The 19,827-nt window shown below is 41.9% G+C and overlaps 1 protein-coding gene across 3 annotated transcripts in view; it reads right to left on the bottom strand.

Moving 5' to 3' along the window:
- Window positions 1-7,167: 7,167 nt before the first annotated feature.
- Window positions 7,168-19,827, bottom strand: part of meis1a (Meis homeobox 1 a) — a 30,980-nt gene continuing 18,320 nt past the window's right edge. The window contains exons 9-13 of one of the 3 annotated variants that reach the window (XR_010913924.1): window positions 15,176-15,252; window positions 11,879-11,937; window positions 10,412-10,501; window positions 10,139-10,247; window positions 7,579-7,719 (exon numbers count right to left, since the gene is read on the bottom strand). Coding sequence is in view for 1 of the 3 variants with exons in the window: in XM_067498905.1 (XP_067355006.1) it covers window positions 7,436-7,719; window positions 10,412-10,501; window positions 11,879-11,937; window positions 15,176-15,252 (510 nt within the window). In the remaining 2 variants the exon portion in view is untranslated. Of the gene's footprint in view, window positions 7,720-10,134; window positions 10,248-10,411; window positions 10,502-11,878; window positions 11,938-15,175; window positions 15,253-19,827 lie in introns of all 3 variants that reach the window. The other 2 variants (XR_010913925.1, XM_067498905.1) reach the window with 2 other exon arrangements.

Raw genomic sequence — 19,827 nt, 5'->3', positions numbered from 1 at the left:
ACATGGTGTGACGTCTTAACAACCAGATACGACATTGAGTCAGGTTTCCCAGTGTGCAACGCAAAGAAGAAACTGATCCTTTAACTTTGAAAACATCCTGCAGATCTTTCAGGTGCTTTGAATCACTGCGATTTTCATTTATTGGCATTTTACTGCTCCCACAGGGCGTCTCTCTGTTGACAATTTCAAAACCAGTCGTGGTCCTGTGTAGCATCATTCCACCTGATTGCGCCAAAGCACTCAGCAGCTCGATGGTTTCTTTCTTACTCATTTAAATGTTTCTCCTCATGCAGCATTTTTCTGTACATGCAACATTTGACAGTTGTGCAAACAGCATCCTGCAAATAAATCTATTTATGGAGGTCATAGTAGAGTTTAAAAAAACTGGTTAAACCAAAGCCACATGAAGCAAATGAAACCAAGCTGAAGTCATCATGACGTCATTTGGGCATTGTCCTCCCTCAGAGCTGCAGCAAACAGACGGAGACGCGTTCCCCAGCTGAGCAGCCAGTTTACAGCTCACCACACATCAGGTCTAATGTTCCTCAAGCCTTCCTTCACATTTCCACTTTAACACCCATTTTAATGCAAGAGCAAACAACTCTGGTCACGGTTCCATTACTGCCCTATAAAATCCACGATAAGTGGCTCTGTCAGCTCCTGGTTTGAGCTGATCTCAGCCCTTTGTATCCTGTGTCATATGTTGTCTTAAACTTTTGGTTTTGACATGAAAAGCAGCACTTGTTTTACCTTTAAAGCAGGATTCACTCTGTGTCCAGAGACACACAACACGTCTCAATTTTCTACAGATTAACAAGTCACAACATGTTGATTGTGAAAGTGTCAGCAGAACATTTACTGATAACAGTTTGTTTTCCCACTACAGCAGATTTTTATTTTATGGTTTTGTTTAGATTTTGATATGAGAGTTAGGACGGGGATGTACCTGCTCTGTTTTCTAATAGCACATACATGTAGACAACGGCTGTGTTGGTGTCACTGATTATGTACTTTCTGGAGTATTTTGCCTACTGTGTCTGCAGGATTCAAAATCTTCAGCATTCCAGCAAAAAACAGAATTTCTACCTTGGGAACCATTTTTGCTCAAAGCAGAGGTTTTAGTTCTGATTATGTTGAGATGAGGTGATTCATAGGAAGCTCAATGATCAAAGCGGTTCCTTTTCTTTTGAAGTGTGCTGCTGAGATGATAGTGCTTCACGTAAAATGGTGTTAGTTTCAAATATGTTCCCTGTTTCTGCGTGTGATTAGTGGTGAAGACTGGTTGGACTTAGTAGGTCCTGGTCAGTCGGTGCTGATAGAGACTGGAGAGAGTATGGTCTTTGTGTCTGTGAAGATTCTAGTCTGTGGTCTTTGCCAGTCCATCCACTTACAGATTATTTTAAACATGTTTAATATTTACAACCGACACCAACGACCAGTTCCATTGGACCACAGGAGACCTACAGAATCTACTGCTTTACAGTAGGAGTTCTCTCTACTTTAAAACGTTATTTCAACATTTGGGGGAATCTGATGTTAAGTGGGAACTGTTTAGTCCTTGAAAGTCTTTGCTAGTGAAGGTGGATGGTGGACGACAAAATAAAAGAAGTCTGAAACAGACATTTGGTTCAAACCCAAAGTGTGTGTTTTTGACTTATTTTAACTCAAACCACAATTAATTAACTAATTTCTGATTATGTCCAGCCCTGCTGTCCTCTGCTTGAGGATCGCTGAGTGAGTCCTCTGGACTACATGATCAAAGATTATTTAGATTTATGGACGAGTTCTACTGGAGTGTGGGAAACCAAACTGTGATGAAATGATGACAGTATTCAGGTTCTGCCATTTATATTCAGACCTGTTCGGACAATACCTCTGCCTTCACACCTTATTGACAAACCAGTTCAGAGGTTGAAGGGGGGAAGATATGTGACAGGAGAAGCACTCGTGGACTATTCATCAGCTTGGTTTCACTTCCAATGTTAACACCCCAATAAATGACTGTTATCAACCCCATAGATGTGGGTTAGTAGGGCCCTTTCCACCTGCTGACCACCTCAGTGGGACTTCATCAGCATGAGTGCACTCATAAATGTGAAACGTGCCAGATTTCGGCACCAAAACTAACTTGTTAGGTTTGCAAAAAGTTTATATTGTGGGTTAAATAACCACTTAGTGGTTAAACTTCTTTACCTGCAGTTTGGACAGTCCTGCACAGTTCCCTCAGACTTCACACAGACGCAAAAATATACAACAAAGATCATTATCATAAGCTGTTAAATTATCCTGGCTAAAAAAGAACAGTACAGCAGCTAAAGACATAAGTACAGCTGCTAGTTCTGCTTTGAATCATGATCATTGTATGCAACTGATACAAACCATGTATTGGCCTGGGATGAAACGAAAACAGGAAGAAAAAAAACATTTTGAAGAATCCTGAATTGTCTGATTAGTTTAGCTCCGCTTAAATGCTCTCAGTACTGGTTTTACATGTGAGATGTTTTGCAGCACTCTGTTTTCCTGCACTGCCCAGTTACCGTTCACAAATTAGTCATTAAAAAACTGCACCAAACGAGAAGCTCCAAAACTTCCTGGTCAAGCAGAGACATTTTAAATCTCTGCACTGCAGCCAGTGCCGTTTAGTGAGTCTGTGTCACGGCTCAATTCGTCAAAGTCCAGAATAAGATCAATTGTGGAGCATTTGTCTGTAAGAAAAATTAGAGAATGTTACAAACTGAACCTTTAATGCCATTAATACTGGGACTGTTTCTAGCTTTCACTGTTACTATTTTACTACTTTTTAAGCTTTTGCTTAAATAAAAATTAATCTCTTAGTGTTTGTTAATTCTCAAAGTCTCACAGGTCCTTACTCATGTTTACTGGCAGTTTGGGCTCCGCCTCTCACTAACGAGCTGAGATAATTGATTTGAGCTGTAGGCGAATGCCTCACTCTCATTAACCTGATTAATACGAAGAGTCACAGACGTTGCTGTGATGATCAGCCTATTTTACTCACTTCTTCAAAAAGACTTGAAGCTCCTACAGATTGTTCAGAAGTCAGACAGTCTGAATCAGGGTCATTTCTTAAAAGGCATCTTTATTGAACTGCCTTTCCGGATATGTGAGACTGTTGTTTTAACATAAATAGTATTTGTCATTTTGCTTATTTTAACCTTGTGCTTTTCTTTTTAATGTACAGCACTTTGTACTTAGTTTGATAACTGCTTTATAAATAAAGCTATTATTGTTGTTGTGGTTATTATTATTGTTATTATTATTATTATTCTGTCTTTTGAACAGAACAAATAAATCTGGCCTTGTGTCAGACTGTAAAACACATGAGGACATATTAGTGACTGGATGCAGATGTACTGTAGCTGTTGTGGATCAAACATCCTGCCAATTCCACTGTGATGGTCAACAACCAGGAGGTGGAGCAAGACTCCTCCTTAAATACCTCCAAACCTTTCTGAGCATGTGTCTTCATGTCTTCATACATGCAGAAGTTACCAGATGGACCTATCACCTAAAGGCCGAGGAGTTTTGGGGGCTCAGGTTAGAAGAGAGTGTCACTATTTCATGTTCGAAATGACCACAATGTAAATTCAACTGACCAAAGAGACGAATCTTAAAGACGCAAAAATAACCACAGACACTTTAAAAGTGACCAAAATCAGACGCAAAATGTCTGCAGACCATGTGAAGGCCTCACAATCTGGAAGGTTCAGTTCCTTTCACCTGTTTGTGTACAGGCCAATTTGTCTGTGGCAAAAACATGAAGAGCTCTGACTGAAATTATGACATTTCCTTTTTCTCAAACACAAACGTTTTTTCATTTCCTTTAGACCCTTTTCCATCCACACTGTGTCCTGTTTCGAATACATGACTCTCTCTACTAAAGTACTGCAGTACAGTACGAGTTTACTTTCTGCTTTCCTGTGTAAAGAAAAATCTTTTCACAGTGAATAAATTAGTTAAATCCATCACTTATAGACTAACCAGAGCAAATCATAATAGTTCATGCTAATTTTAAATTAAGCAAATTCAGTGTTTTCAGGTGAACAGCTGAGTGTCTTTTATAAACGAGGCCAACTTCCTGTCCACCAATGGGGTAAATTGACCCCGTCTTCACCTCCTCCACTTCCTCCCTGAAGGTAACCATGATCCACCCCTCCCTGAGTCCCTGGATCCTCTGTCCGACACTGAATACCTTCCCCTGTTGCCCCGCACATGGGGAAACACATTTAATCCCTCCTGAAGCAAGCATTTAATTAAAGGCAATAAATTATCCAGCTTTCCTTTCAGTTCGCCTGGATCCCACAGATGCACACGGAGAACAGAGAGTGAGCTCATGGCGGCTGAGTATTGATGGACCAGCAAGTCACAGGCCCAGACCTGGAGGAGGCGGATGTCTCCCTAGAACATTTGTTAGGCGAGTCCAAATTAGGAGTAGGCTTTGTTTAGATAAACCTTGTTACCTCTGAGAACTCACAGCCTGCAGTAGAGAGGATCGTCCCCCGGGAAGCAGCTCCCATCGCTCCTCAGGACCAGTTTATCAGCATCAGTTCATATCTGCTACATTCTTTCCTGCTGAGAAAACGCAGACACCAAGATTCAGATGATACATATAATGTCTCAATGGCACAACAAACAGGGGAAACCTCGATTTATCTGACGCTGTATAAAGCGACGGCAAATCAGATGATAACAGAGATGCCAGAACCCACAAAGACAGAAAAATGTGACACAAAATGAAAGAAGTCACATTAACGAGTTCCTGCTCTACTCTTCTGTCTACTCATCAGAGCTTGGATGTCTCCAAAAACCTGATGCAGTGTTGCTCTCTCTTTTTTCTTTATTGTGAAACACTTTGTGCAGGGGTGGGGGTGGGGGGGTGTGGGGGTGTGGGGGGGTGGGTGGGTACTGAGCTGCATTGTGGAAAATGTGTTAGATGATAAACAGTGTAGTATTGACACACAAACATATAACACATGTACAAATATAATACTCTGTTACTTTGGATGAAGCTCCGTTGGTTTGATCAATATTCTGCTGCAGTGTGGGATTCATCCTCTCATTGACACAGGCAGAGGATGACCTTTGACCCCTGTGGAAATCCTTCATGTGTTACTTTCTGCTGTTTCGTGCTGCGTTCACAGACTTGTTTGTTTACCGTCACTGGGTTGTTGTCACCAGCTACAGTCCCGGCAGCCTCCAGTGCCTCCAGAGACCCTTCACTTTCTCTAACATGTTCGATTTTCTCTGCTCTTTTTGCATTTTTAAGCGAGCACGTGGGATCCTCCGAGGGGCGCTGAGAAAACAGACATGAAGGCAGTTTCCACAGTCCCCTAAAGAGGGCAGCCCAGCCTGGGAGTTGAAGCTGCCGCCTGTCAGTCACTTCAGAGGACCAATGTTTGCTTTAACGCTCACGTTTTCTGCTTTAAAATAATCTCCAGCCACTGGCTGCACGTGAAGAAGTCGTTTCCTCCAGCTGCTGAATATCTGCACTCTGCTACACTTCCTGCTTCAAATTAGAAATAGATTTTAGGAGGAAGATAAATGATCAGTTCTGTGGCCTTCGGCTTTGAAATGGGGTGTATCTAGGAAACTTCTAGCGGACTGGGAGAGCAGAGCGTTGAGGGGGCCAACTGGAGTGTGAGGGAAACTAATCTCCATTCAAGTGTTTGGAGCAGATTTTCATAAATTGCATTTTTATTTTATTTCCCTCCTCAGCCAAATTCCAGGGGATGAGCTGCATGAGAGAGACAGAAGGAGCCGTCCCTCAGGTCTGCTGCTCACCAGGAGAAGAGACCACTGGCTTTTCTGTCCCAACAGGAGCGACTCTCACAAACTTCCCAAAATTCTACTTCCCCTCATTTCTGCCCAAGGCTTCAGGAGGTGTTTGGTTAATGTGAGTTGAACTGAATTTAGCAGAGCTGTTGGAACAAAGCAACAACTTGAAGCTGTGGCTGAAATAATATTTACATCATTTCCCATAATTCTTTGGTTTTATTTGACCTAATGAAAAATCTTAAAATTCCTCTTTTGCTCGTGTCTCTGCTGCAGCTGCTACTATCACACCTCAATGTTCAGTTTATGTTCTGGCTTTAAATACATTTCTTTCCGTTTTGTTTTTAAAAGCTTACACAGCTTCAAAATGGGCTCAAATGTATTTTAGACATTTCAGGTTACTTCTTTTAACGCAATGCAAACTCATCTTTCATTTATTTCATGTACAAGTAAATTCGTGCTAGTTTATTTTGTGTATTTTGACACTTTCAAGTAGTTTCAGAGAAGAAAACCAATATAAACATTTTGTGAAAACCTACTTTACAGTAAAGCGGTTTCTGATTCAGATTCAGATTTTTTCTTTTTTAAGTCCAGTTTAAGTGAACAGGACTTTAACCAAAGCGCCTGCACAGCTCAAACCAAACCGCACTGACAACTCAGTCTCTCTGTTTACTCTCACAACTTTCCCAGTGAACATCCCTGAAAATGTGTTTGGTCCAATAAAACCTATTCATGTTCTACATAAACACATATTTTCCAGGGCAGCGATTCATGAACTTGATAAAATACTTTAACAGAATTGCAAAGCTGAGGTTAAAGTTTCATGTTTGTTTAATACTAAAGAGACAAAAACACCTGTTCCCACTTGGATCCTGTAGAGAAAGTCAAGAAATTGGCTGTAAAGTTCTGACATGCTGTTTGGCATTTGGTGCCATCACTAGACCTTGTTTTGGTTGTAGACCAGAGTACACGAACCGGTTTTGTGCTGAACTGGTCTGTTTGACAATCTAATGATAAAATTTTTTATCTGCTGATGAAACCTCAACCTTTAACCATCAGCAGGCATCACAATACGAGAGTTTACAAGGAAAGACATGCTGCTTCTCCACACAGGGACAACAGCAGGATTAAGGCCCTGGCTGAACAAGTGGTTGAACACAGACAGACTGTGATCCATCAGCCAAGTTAAAACACACTATGGACAATTCTGTTCAGCTTTAGATGCACCAGTTAAATAAACAAAGAGAAAAACGTCATCCTCCACAAAGTTTCCCTGAATAGAAAATCTCATCCTCTGAACTCTGGTCCATCCACAGCTCCAATTTGTTAGGAACTTGAGCACGAACACCCAAAGGTGGTCAATAACAAAACACAAGGTTTCTTCACTTTTTTATTTACAAACTCAAAGGTTTGTGATTTTCGAGGACAGGACGTCTCTGAAAAAAAGACAAACACACACAGTGTGAAAAGTCCTCTCAGTTTAAGACAGACTGTTGTGGAAAAGACTGCGCCAGAGTGCAGACCAACGTGTCTCTAAGAGTCCAAACAGCTCTGCAGTCCATAGTCCACAGCTTCAGTCTCTGCAAAAACAAAAGAAATAAAGACATTTCCCTTATTTCCCTCAGCTGTAGACAAGGAGACATGTTCAAAATGTCCATTCTGTAGTCCAGAGATGGCCCAGAAACACCACGATCCCGTTTCTGTCTTGATTTTTTAAAAACTCCAAAGAAAAAAGAACAAGAAAAAAAAAAAGACAGAGCAGTTTTTTTGGATCTGCCCTAATTCTGTGTCTGTTTCTGCTGGTGTCTGTGGAGACAGCAGTGCTGGTGGTCAGGTGATTCCTCATCATCCTCACGGGGAACAGGGGAGGACAAGTGAGGGAGGGTGTGGGGCCCTGTTCCATTGCAGCCAAGGGGGTCAAGCAGAGTCCTGCAGAGGAAACAGAAGGACACATGTGAAAAGGAAGAAATGCCAGGAGAATCTCCCCCACGTGTCCTCGGCTGAGATATGTCCTCATTAAATGTTGGTCCAACCAGAACGAGCAAAGCCAAGTAGAGTTCTAGTAGTGGGGTGTGTGCACGGTTCAGTGATTTCTATTTTAATTTTCTAAATGAATCTCATAATCCACATTCACCTTAAAGACACTAAAGACAATACAGAGTCTCCTCCACTGACGCCTGGTCAGGTGTCTGTCTGCAGCCTGGATTAGACCTGCACTGTTGTCCACACAGCAGCCAGACACAGCGCTCCACTGGACAATAGGAAGGGACGGATGGATCAGCAAACTAAAAATTATTATTCATTCTAGAGCACTTTTCTAATTTATGAATGAGCCAGAAAAATAATCTACATTGATCAATAACTGATATTTTTATGCTGGTTTTAAGCCACAAAATGTAGATTTTTATTCAAGTATAAAATAAATGAATGAAAGTGACAGTAGTGTCACTTTATTAGGAACCCCGTTCAGTATATGCTGCTATTCAACCGCTGGTCATTTACCCTGTGATGTAAACGGGCTGGACGTAATAATTGAAACATTTCTCTGTGCGAGAACCTCACAGCTGTCGAAAACATGCACACGTTTGATTCTGATTGGTCTGAGCACGAGTGGATCTGATGTCAAGGTCTGTAAGTCAACATATATACTACAGTGTGTTTCATGATGAGGCTTCTCCCCAGACTGATGTTCACGGATGTTCCTGTGTGACTGAGCACCATCCAATCCTCATCTCTACACTTCTTTTCCCCCACCCCACCACTGCCACCCCCACCCCTACCCCTAGACCCCGCCTATGCTGTGTTCACTGCCCCCCTCCTCCTGGCTAATAATGAGAACTGCTTACACACTAATTGGACTCAGTGTAATCAAATAAAGAGATGAGAGCATTGTGCGTCCTCGTACTAACGATGCTTTCATTAGACACAATGTGCAGAGGATCTCAGAGGATTAATTGGCCTTTAAATCACAGGGAACTGGCTTTAATTAGTGAGGAGGAGTTGTTCTGACGTCCTGTTTGATAGCACTCCGACTCTGCTCACTTGGTAATTCCTTTATTTTTCTGTCCTTTCATTGGTTCCTCCCTCCATTAGGGTTTCTTTCATCTTGCAGATTTGTCTTTTGTCTTCCATGTCAGCTTAAAGCTCTTAATAAAGGATCAGTTCACCCAATTTATAGAAAGACGAGACATCCTGATCCAATCCTAAGTATCTTTATCTGTGATGATCTGGGCATATTTCAAAGGGCTGATATCAGCAAAAATAAAGCCGAACCAATTCTGATCCTTATTAAGTTTTACTGTCCTGTATTTGAGCAGATTAAGGTTGTGAGCTTCCTACGATCTGCACGGACCCTGAACACCTCCCACACACACAGTTTCTTTAAGTCCAAACACAAAGGCCTGTGAGAGGCCCACTTACAACAACTCACTGTCTCTATACAGTCAATGCCATAAGTACTTGGACACTGACAGGGTTTGTTATTTTTGCTCTGCCTGACCAATAAAATGATAAAGTGTAAACTGTCAGCTTTAAATGAATGGTTTGGTCCAAATATACTTTGAAATACAGTTCATTCACATACCCCTAATTTTAAATACTGAGGACTATTTGGACAGCTAGTTACTCACATGCACCTCAAAACCTCATCAGCTGATTTACAAGCTCTAGAGTTTATTTCATGTGATGCATTTGGAACCTGTTCTTGAGAAGTGTCAGTTTGAAGTCCAAAGAGCCGTCACGAGCACTGAAAACACCAAAACAGACACATCGGTTTTGTCCAAATCAAAGAAGAACAAACAAACCAGTTCAGGAGCATCAAAAGACCAAAGAGACCACAGAAAACAACTGTGCTGGATGAAAACAACTGTTTCTAATTTGTATTTTTTTTCACTTTATGAAGTAAACATGTACTCATTCTATCCTGGACCAGTTACATGATGGGTACTGTGAGGTGTCCTGCACTGACTGATTGACTGTCCAAACACACAGATTCACCTTTAATACACCTTCCGTCTATATCAGGGGTCAGATAATAATGGGCCTTTGTGACTGACAACAACAAACTTTTGTTCTAAGAGACGTTGTCTAACCAGACTAGGAGATTTATGTAAAAACCACAGAAGTTAGTGAGTTTTAATAAGGTAAATTAATTATCCATCCACGGTAAAGTGACAGCTGTCCTGGCCAAAACATGGAAAGAAACAACAAACAAAGAAAACATTTTTCTTCAAGATGGCGGCTGCTGTAATAGTCACAGTGGACAGAGACACATTCGTTTGGACAGTGAATGTGTTAAGTGGGACCGTAAACAGGAAGTGATTTCAGAGACGAGCGTTGACTCACTCACAGTGTTTCCTGGGCCGCTCCTCTGACAGCAGGGTGGGGGTGGAGGTGCTGCTACATGTAGTGCCACTGTCCCTCCACTCCCATCCCCATCCCCACACCACCCACAGGACCTGCAGGACACACACACACACACACACACACACACACACACACACACACACACACACCAGTCAGAGCTGAGCCCACAGCATCTGCAGCCTGGGGTAACTGGGAATTTTAAAAGAATGAACCACCTGACTCAGACAAATGCCTAAGTGTGTGTGTGTGTGTTTACCAGGTGGTCTGATTCCCATGTGTGTCTGTCCGTCCATGGCGAAGCCTCCCATCGGCTGACCATCTGCACCGTACGGTCCTGCCTGGCTCACTGTGGATGGAGATGGTGATTACTCTTTTTAATTATCTCACTCTCACATTCACACAGTGAGGTAGAGGACGCAATGACAGCTGCTGCCTCACACACACACACACACACACACACACACACACACACACACATACAATTCTTCATCAATCTGTCATTGATCATTTCTCAGAGGAAGATACTTAACATAACCTCCGGTTATAAATAAAGGGGACAATGACTTGAAAAGGGTGATTTTGGTTGTGTTGATTTTTAGCAGCCCTTAAAACTTAAAAAGGCACAAAAACAAATAATTTTATATATTCTGACAATGTTCCTCTTTAGATAAATACTAAGCAAACTGTCTCTTTGTGAGGTTTGATTCCTTTAAGATCAGTATCAAGATCTTTGTTGTTTGTTCACTGAAATTGTGTTTGTGTATCTTCCTGTTTTTTCTGCAGCTGTTTGTGCTGCGAATTTTTAATCATTTCACATTTGATCTTTGTGAGGAAGTAAGCAGAGGAGGAAGAGGAGGAGTGGCTCATTAATCAGTGATGAGATGACTTTAAATCGAGAATATTTATCCTCACGAGGACGCAAACATCAGAAAGTTTCTCATTCTGAACATAAAAATTCCCAGGACCGAACCGTCAACAGTTTGTCATCGCTGTCATTCAGCGTATCGATGCCTTTGTGTGGAAGTCAGCCCCGGGGTTAATGCCCACAAAGAGCGGGGGCTAAAAGGCTAGCGGTACTTTAGCCCCGCTTTAGCTGGGCTCCCATTTGTTTTAATCCCAGGTTAAAATGTTCAATGGAGTGGTCAGTCAAAGCGATTAGCATCTTTGTCTGGAGCTAATCCTGCTGGGGTTTAGAGGCCATTCAATCTGAGTTTAAGCCTCTCAGTTCTCTTTAACGCAGCGAGGAGCCAAGAAAGCAAAGTAAAGCAGGAGGAACTTCTGTGCAAGTAAACATCACATTCTGGTTTCAGAAACTCAGATCCATCTGTACACGTCTGCTGGATGCAACGGAAACTGGAATACTGCTGATTACTGCTATAATACCTCTGAATACTACACGTATATTGTCACAGTAGTTTTTATCCTTTTATTTCCAACTTCCTGCTACAGGACTGAAAATTTCAGTGATGACTTCCTCACTTTCTGCACATTCTGGATATATCATAGTGCTATTTCTTTTTCACTACCCAGGCGGCCAAAATGGCGCTTGGTCAAGCAGTTAATGAAAGAAAAAGAAACTTTACCACAATTGTTACAGTGTTTGAGGAGACTTTGACCTCTGAGACCCACCGCTAAACAGGAACTTTACCAACATTTCAAATGTTCATATTTGCCTGTTCTCCTGGATTTGATTGTCTGGAAACACAGACATTAAAAAACTCACCTGCTCTGTTGGACTGGTCGATCATGGGCTGAACAATCCGCCGCCTCGCGTTGATAAACCTAAAAAAAGAAAAGAGGGAGGAAAACTGTTTATATGTTCACAGATAGAAAACTGACTGATGTTTCTCTGATCAGGTTTTATTACTTGAGTGAAAATAAAAACAACATACAGATGATTTTTGTGGATCTTCATTAGCAACAAAAAATTGATTTCAAGTCTGACAAGGACCCTTTTTTACAAAAGATTATTTTAAAAACATATTGAGGGTTTCTGTGCTAATTAACAGGGAATTAGTTTTATTCTTTAGCGGCTAACACAGTTTGGTTCAGGTTAGCCAGTGGTCCAGTTTTAAAACTGCAAAGTCAGGTTCAGCAGCTAAAGCAGTTTGGTTTCATTTGGCCTTTAGTTCAGGTTAGCAGCTAAAACACTGGTTCTGATTAGCTATTGGTCCAGTTGGTCTTCAGTGGGTTCAATCAACGATTAATACTGCCACGATTTTCTTATCTCCGAGTAAATAAAGTACAGTTAAACATTTAGTAAAGAGTTTACAGTTTATTAGATCTAACATTTGTTCCATTTGGCTAGTGATTCATTCACATTAGGTCCAGGTTATGGTTCTGTTTGACATAAGACTTTGGTCCCATTTAGCTGCTGGATCAGTTCTTAGACTACACTGGTTTCAGGTCGTCTAAACTTAATGTTTCTGTGCTTGGTGTCATTAAGCTATATGCTCAGCTAACAGTTTGATTCAAGGTAAATTCAGATTAATGTACAGTCACTTCTTTATCACTGTACGCAAGGCGACATTGTACTTCTACTGTGTTTAGTGTTTTTCCACAGTTAATGAACCAGGTGTTAACAGCACTGAAGGCAGAGGCTGAACTCTGCTGATGGTGTCAGGGTTTCGGGGGGGAGGGAGGGGGGGGGGATCTGCTGCAGCAGCGGTGCATTCATACATGTCCCCTGCTAAGTACATTCTTGAAAGCCATCATCCTGGTATGCGCGACCTATGACCCAGCACCTCCTGTGACCCCCCCCCAATCCACACACATCCCCCCCCTTAACTCCCCATTTTCCCCAATGCGTCCCCTATGCAGTGCAGCGCTCTGGTCTTCCCCAGCTCAAAGCCTTCTGGACCGCCTGCCGACCCCTCCTGACCCACCCCAGAGTGAAAACTCAGTGCTTTTCTAGTTGATTTATGTCCTGCCTTAACTACCCCATCTCCTCACCCCTGGCTTCGATGGTTCCATTTGAAATTGTTCGGAAAAGAGGGAGGAGAGGGGTTTAAAAAAAAAACTGTTTCCTTTTCAGGAAAACAAAAGCTGCAACAGCCTTTTCATGGAGTTAAACTGAAGGAGAAGAGGAGGCAGAAGGGTGAGGAGAGGAAGATAAACTATCACAGAATTAGATATTGTATGTCTGCTCGGTGTCAGTCCTCTTTGATATCCATGCAGCTTCCTCTTTGAAGCTGATAACACAAAGAATTCAGTGCCTCAGAGGGAAACTTCAGCACCTTCAGAGAAACTCTGAAAACAGTTTCACAGGCTCAAATGAATCTTTAAGTGCATTGTTTTTGCCTTATTTGTTCAACTGGGTTCCCAGTGTCTGTGGTTAATAAGTTGTGCGAAAGATAGAAAAGTCAAACTCCCAAAGTGTGACGCAGTGGAGGAAAAGCTTCATTCATTTGTGACCCCTTAACACCATGAGATGTCTGACAAATGTTTTACGCGGACAACTAACTTGGAGCAGCTTGCAGTTGGTGGTGGCAGAAGATTGAGTGTTATAAAGGCTGATGATGAGGGTCTTTGTGACATATAGAGCTCTGTTCAGACATGGAATCCTTCATATGGCACCTTCAGTAAGATGTTAACACGGCAGATTAGTGTCGGACATGGGTCATGTTGATGCTCCCTTCGCCTTTTTTCAGTCATGCAAAGGTTGTTAGGGAATTAACCACAAATCAGAGTAGACAGTACAGTTATGTGCATCAGGAGTTTCCCTCTGGTCCAGATAAGTTGCCTGGTTATGAGTGTGAGGGGAGAGCAGCCAACTGGTGTCTGTTTTAAGTCTGAAGGGAGCCACACTGTACATAACAGTGTGCTATGTCAATGCACCACAGACTTATGTCCTAGTGGTTATTTGAAGTACTGCATCAAAAATACCCTTTCACTACAGACCTCAGTGATAAAGGAGATGTCTCTAAAAGGACTGAAAGAAACCCTGTCTACACAGCCAGACACCTGTACACACCTGTATAACATTTGATGCTTTACAACTTTTTTCCTTTGTTTTATGCTCAAACAATGAGCCCGAGCCTCCAAGCTGCTGCTGACCTACACTCTGCACTGTCCCTGAACGTCTCCACAGACAGAGCTGAGCTGAGCACAGCAGCTACCCTACCACAATCACCAAACACACACATGCTGTGGTTCAGTGGGTAAGTCGCCCACAGACACAGGGGTTCGACTCCCGGTCCCTCCTTGCACTTTACAGGGAAGAAACATTGTAAAGTGATTTGGCTAAATATAAGCACACACACACACACACACACACACACACACACACACACACACACACACACACACACACACACACTGTTTTTGAATAAACCAGTGCTGGAAAATGCCAGGTCAGAGGTCAGAGCAGGATTAGTTAATAGGAGCCTCATTGTATTGATGGAGAATCCTGAAGGTGCATTTAAACACTTGTAATGTAGGTGCCATGCTTAAGTACAGCATTCAGGTACTTGTACTCTAACTTGAAAATTTAAATGTTACTTTTTACTCCAGTGCAATTACAGCTTCAGTTCCTGTTCAGATGTAGATTTGTTGGAACATTACATGATTAAAATCAGCTAATTACTGCAACATGTTCATGTAAAAATTATTACAGTACAATATAATTTATATCATTTTGCATAATTAGTAACTCTTACTTTTAGTACGGCAAGTATGTTTTAACGAAAGGTTAGCCTGACTAGTCTCTGAGCATGTACTTAATACTTCAACTTAACTTGTTTGTGTACTTCTACTACCTCTGTGTGAAAGTTACATGATACTGATTTTTTTTTACTGAATGCTGAATCAGTGGAGGCAAAACACACAAGTGAACGAAACGATTCAGGATGTTCCCTCCAGGTCTCTACCTCCACCCTCCAATTAACTCTCAAACATCCCCTCCACCCCCACCCCACCCCCAACTGTAACTGGGGGAAATTTGGAGACAGAACCCCCTCAGGAGCTGATCATAAGAATCATTAGACTCAGGTTGCCTCTGAGGCTTTGGGAGAAGACTCACCAGTTGTTGACCTGCAGGATGGTGAGGCTGGTGTCCTGAGCCAGCTGCTTCTTCTGTTCCTCCGATGGGTACGGGTGCTACAGGGGGACAAAACAGCAAGATGTGAGCTTTTAGATAAACATAACAACCCTGGTTTCCTCTTGTTGTTCCTGCGAAACTGCTGCTAATTAGTGCTCAAGAAGAAGGAAAGGGGCCAGACTCATTAAGGGAAGATGAAGTGGAGCATAATTAACAACAAGAAGGAGTGAACCAATTAGAGAGGGAAGCCAAGTGGAGGAGAGGCCTGTAATGAGACTGTTTGGGGGGGGGGATCAGAACAGGCCTGAGGCTGTTTGCATATATCCATCATATCTATCTGTACATCTGCTATCTCTATACATATACCTGTTCATGTTTTTGACTATGTAAAGCCCCATAAGTTGCCTCTGTATGAAATGCTCTCTTTTTGCAAAGATAATCACATTTTTGTAGATTATAATAACAGAATCTGTTCTGTTACACAGATTTCTGAACGATTGAAGCTCTACTGTGCATTTAAAACAAGAGGTGTGTGAGGTGGACGATCTGCAAAGATGTGCTGAAAGTCTAGAATTTCACTGGTGTTTAGTCAAAAATCTTTAATACACGAGGCTCAAAAGTAAGTGGCAAATTGGCTGCTCAGCTGTTCCATGACCAGTTGTGTTTTATTGCCTCATTAGGTCTACAGCTGACTTCAAGTGTGGATTCTGGAATCTGTTGTTCAGAAGAGCTGTAACAACACAGAAGAGCCCATGACCAGACCATCATGAGGCTGAAAAACCTGAACTAATCAGAGGATGTAGATATGGAGACATCAACAGCTGGGTAAATTCTTAAAAAGAACAAGCAGGTGAGTTAAGGAACAACAAGTAAACAATTTAAAAACCACTTTGCAACAACTGTCCATCTTGATTTTTGATTATGTTTTTTAGTAGATCTACAAAGAAAAAGAGTTTTTAAATGCACATGGTTCATTTGAAACTTTTGATTTAATGATTTATTTAGAATATTTTTTAGGAATCCACACTGATCACACCAACTGTAATTTCATAAAGCAGTGGTCCAGTGTCATCAGGACAAAGCATAGTAAAGTTCATTTAGGAATGAATCAGACTGAAGCCTCAAAACAAAGACTTTGTCTCTCACAGTGTTACTGTCCAATAAACAGGATGCTGACATCTTTCAATACTGCTGTTGTTGTGGGGTTCAGATCTTTACACCATGTCAGTCACTGGTATGAGCTTTAGGAAACAGTCCAGGAGATCACAGTGAACTTCAGCTCCTGTGAACAATAATTAATGTTCCTCTGCAGCAGCCGAGAGCGACGGAGTTTCTTCACGTGGTGACTGAAACCAGCTGCTGCAGGTCCGTGACACAGAAAACAGCACTTTTAGTTAAGTTCAGACTCATTTAACTGTGCAAAGACCAGACACCTGGTGGAGACACATTAGATGAACCTGTGGAAGATCAGCAAACACTACCCAAACATTTTCTGCTTGTCTCCTGCTTCCTCACCTTGTAGCTCATTTCTGTTTGCTTTGTGCAGGTTCACTAACTATTCTGCTCTAAAGCCTCACTGATCTAAATGTGAATGGACTTTTTCTTTGCCACAGAAGAACCCACACTGCAGCTTTAGACCATCAGGATTCACCACATCCCTGTCTGTGGTGAGGACAGAAACTAAGGTCTCCTGTTGTTCTGCCCGTCTCTCTGCTCAAACTGCGGTTTCCCTCTGTTCTGATAGCCGGTGATTGGCCTAAACTTTAATTTGCCACAAAGTGCAATAATCAGGAGGTAGTTTCATCAGAGTAGCCTCCTCGTTCAGGGAGGAGCTGTAAATGTTCTGCTGAAGATTTCATAGAAAACAAGATATCAGGTCTTCCTTCTCACGATGGTTCTGGTTTCCTTGTCTTATCTACTCAATTAAAATTAAGGTTTGCTAATCTGAACTAGCACCAAATGTCATCTGAACCTGGAAATAATCTGAACATTTCTCCTCATGAATCATTTCCAGATTAGACATCAATCAGTGTCCGGGACCACGTTTACAACTGTTTACAAAGCTTTGAGTTGTCCGCACTGAGGCTCAGGTTCAGGTGGATTTGATCGACTCATCATAGCTGTGCCTCACGTTTCCAGCAGAACATTGTGACACTGGAAATCATTTTTATACTATGCAAACAGAGGTTTTCTCACAGTCTAAACGGTTCGAAGGAGCAGGCACCAAAAATGCATCAAGTCTAATTTAAATGACCACCGTTTGTTTCTGTCTCTCAACAACTCACAAGCGTTTGTTGAAAAACCGCCTCCATGGCAGCAGGTGTCTGTTGAAATTAGCTTGAAAATAGCTTTGGCACCTGCCAAAATGACGAGTGGCGTAAGGCGTTTGTTAAAAAATGTTGTCGACATTGGAAACATGGTGGTTTGGTTGGTTTACGCACTAAATAAACACGATAAGGTTCAGGAAAAAAATGTCTTAGCTGTGATTTTTTTTCTGTATATGAGAGGTAATTTTTCATCACCTAACTTCATCATTATGTCTCTGCTGTTAAATTTTACAGGAACACAGTTCCTAAAGGTGAGCACACCATCATTTGTTTGTTGAGAGGAAGAAAAGCAGCTTCACACATACGGAACATACTAAACAAAGACGGCTGTCCAATAAGATCTAAGAGGATGAGTAGTGCTCTGTAGAGGCCCACCACAAGCTTTGGGCCTTGTCTTCCTTCCCCCATGTGACATTTCTGTGAACAGTGCTGGTATGTGGTGAGTTTAGGAAGATTTATGATAATTATCAAAACTCACACACACGCACTTTCTCGTTAGACAGTGGTTCAAGTTTACAACACGTTTGTGCAGTGAAGGGTTCTTTGAGGTTTGGTGAATATGACTTGGACAAATCTTAAAATCCCACAGAGAAAAGTGTGAGAAAGTTGGGATGGTTTAAGTGTGTGGTAGCGGGCAAGTCTGAACATAAACAACTTTTAATGGAGACAAGTGAGTGAGACACCGTGTAAACACAAGCTACACACCTTCAGCCACACAGCACTTGATGCCTTGATGTGGGGGAGGTGATGCTGGTTAGTGTGGCAGTAAATCTGTTAAGAGCCTGTAATTACTCATTTGGTGTGTAGCTGTTTTACAAACATGTCAGCACTGGGCAGCAGTGGTTCACCTCTGATACAATGCACTCAGATTTGTTCCATCTTAGAAAGGAACAAACAATGAGAAGCATTTATTTTTAGGAAGAAGCAGCAGATTATTCCTGGGAAAAGGAGAAATCAGCCAGTTTCTCTTCTCCATCTGTCGCTTCATTATCTGACCGACTCTCGTTTACTCTGTCAGGGAAGAAAGGCTGCTCCGTGATGTATGTGACCACATGCTGGACATTTTTATGTGTGTGTGAGGGGGTTGAGAGGTCAATAAAGGCGACCCCCACAGAGAACCGGGGCCCCGGGGTCCCTGGGGGGCCTGTCACTGAGGTAATGGATGATGTTTTCACAGAACAGCCTCCCTCGCACTGGGTCTGATCACAGACACCTTTATTTTAACCAAACCCAGAGACGCTGTGATGCTAAGACCTAACTGATGGTCCACATTTGGTCCTTTGCTGGTCTTAGCTTTCAGGAAGCTCTGCTGCACAGAAATAAAATCTCTAAACGATTCCTACACGTCTGGATCCATTTCTGCGTGAATTTGCACCAACAAGCCTGAATTTAAATAAACGACCATCAGTTTGTTTCTGAGCCACTGCAAATGATCAGATTTAAAACGGGCTCAACTTTACAGTCCGGGCACAAGGTACTGTGCACAGACACTAGGAACCTGAGCGGCCTCTTCAGTCAAGTTTAAAAAGGGTCTAAAGTAACAAGAACACAACTAAATAAGTCAATGTTAACAAGAATTATTCTTATTATTATGTGTTGTCTAGTTTTGAAGGAAAATTCCAGGAACTATTGAATTTAAAATCATCAGCATTATCAGGACCAGAACAAGTCAGCAACTTGTTCTGGTCCTGCTTCAGGGACTCTTATGGCTGAAATGCAGTTGAAGTTAAACATGGTTTTGTTCATAAAGAAGCTGCTGTAATCCAACTGTAATTAGCTCGAGTTCTAAAAGATTTGTTTTCTCTCTTTAAGCAGGTAAATTTCCACTAAGGTTAACAACGTGTTTGTCATGGCTGAACAGTCAACCCTCTGAAAGGTGTGAGGGGTCATTAGGAAAGTTTAAATGAGCTGTGAACAGGGATGAATAAATCTTTACTCTCTACAGCCGTGGATGCAGAGACAGAGTGTCTGGATTTATCTTTTACTGTCCCAATGTGTGGAAATATGACGTTTGAGTTTAAAGAACATAAGCAACTACTGATGCAGAACACAATCATGTACGTGAAGAACAAAATTGTAGCTTTTTGCTGCAGAGGTCCCATTTTCTCATCCACACATAATTATTGTTGATCACTTCTTCCAAATCAATCCAAATTAAATCATTCGCTAAATATGCAGACACACACAAGTCTAATGATGGACACGTTGGACTTCACACTGGCAGCGTTTGGTGCTGTTATTAGAGCAGCACTTCCTGTACGGCTGGGGCTCGATGGCGGTAATCGAACTGAACATGTGCCGGTGACC

This window comes from Channa argus, chromosome 3 (assembly GCF_033026475.1).
Source record: "Channa argus isolate prfri chromosome 3, Channa argus male v1.0, whole genome shotgun sequence".
Taxonomy (NCBI): Eukaryota; Metazoa; Chordata; class Actinopteri; order Anabantiformes; family Channidae; genus Channa; species Channa argus.
This window is presented reverse-complemented; position numbering and strand designations above follow the sequence as displayed.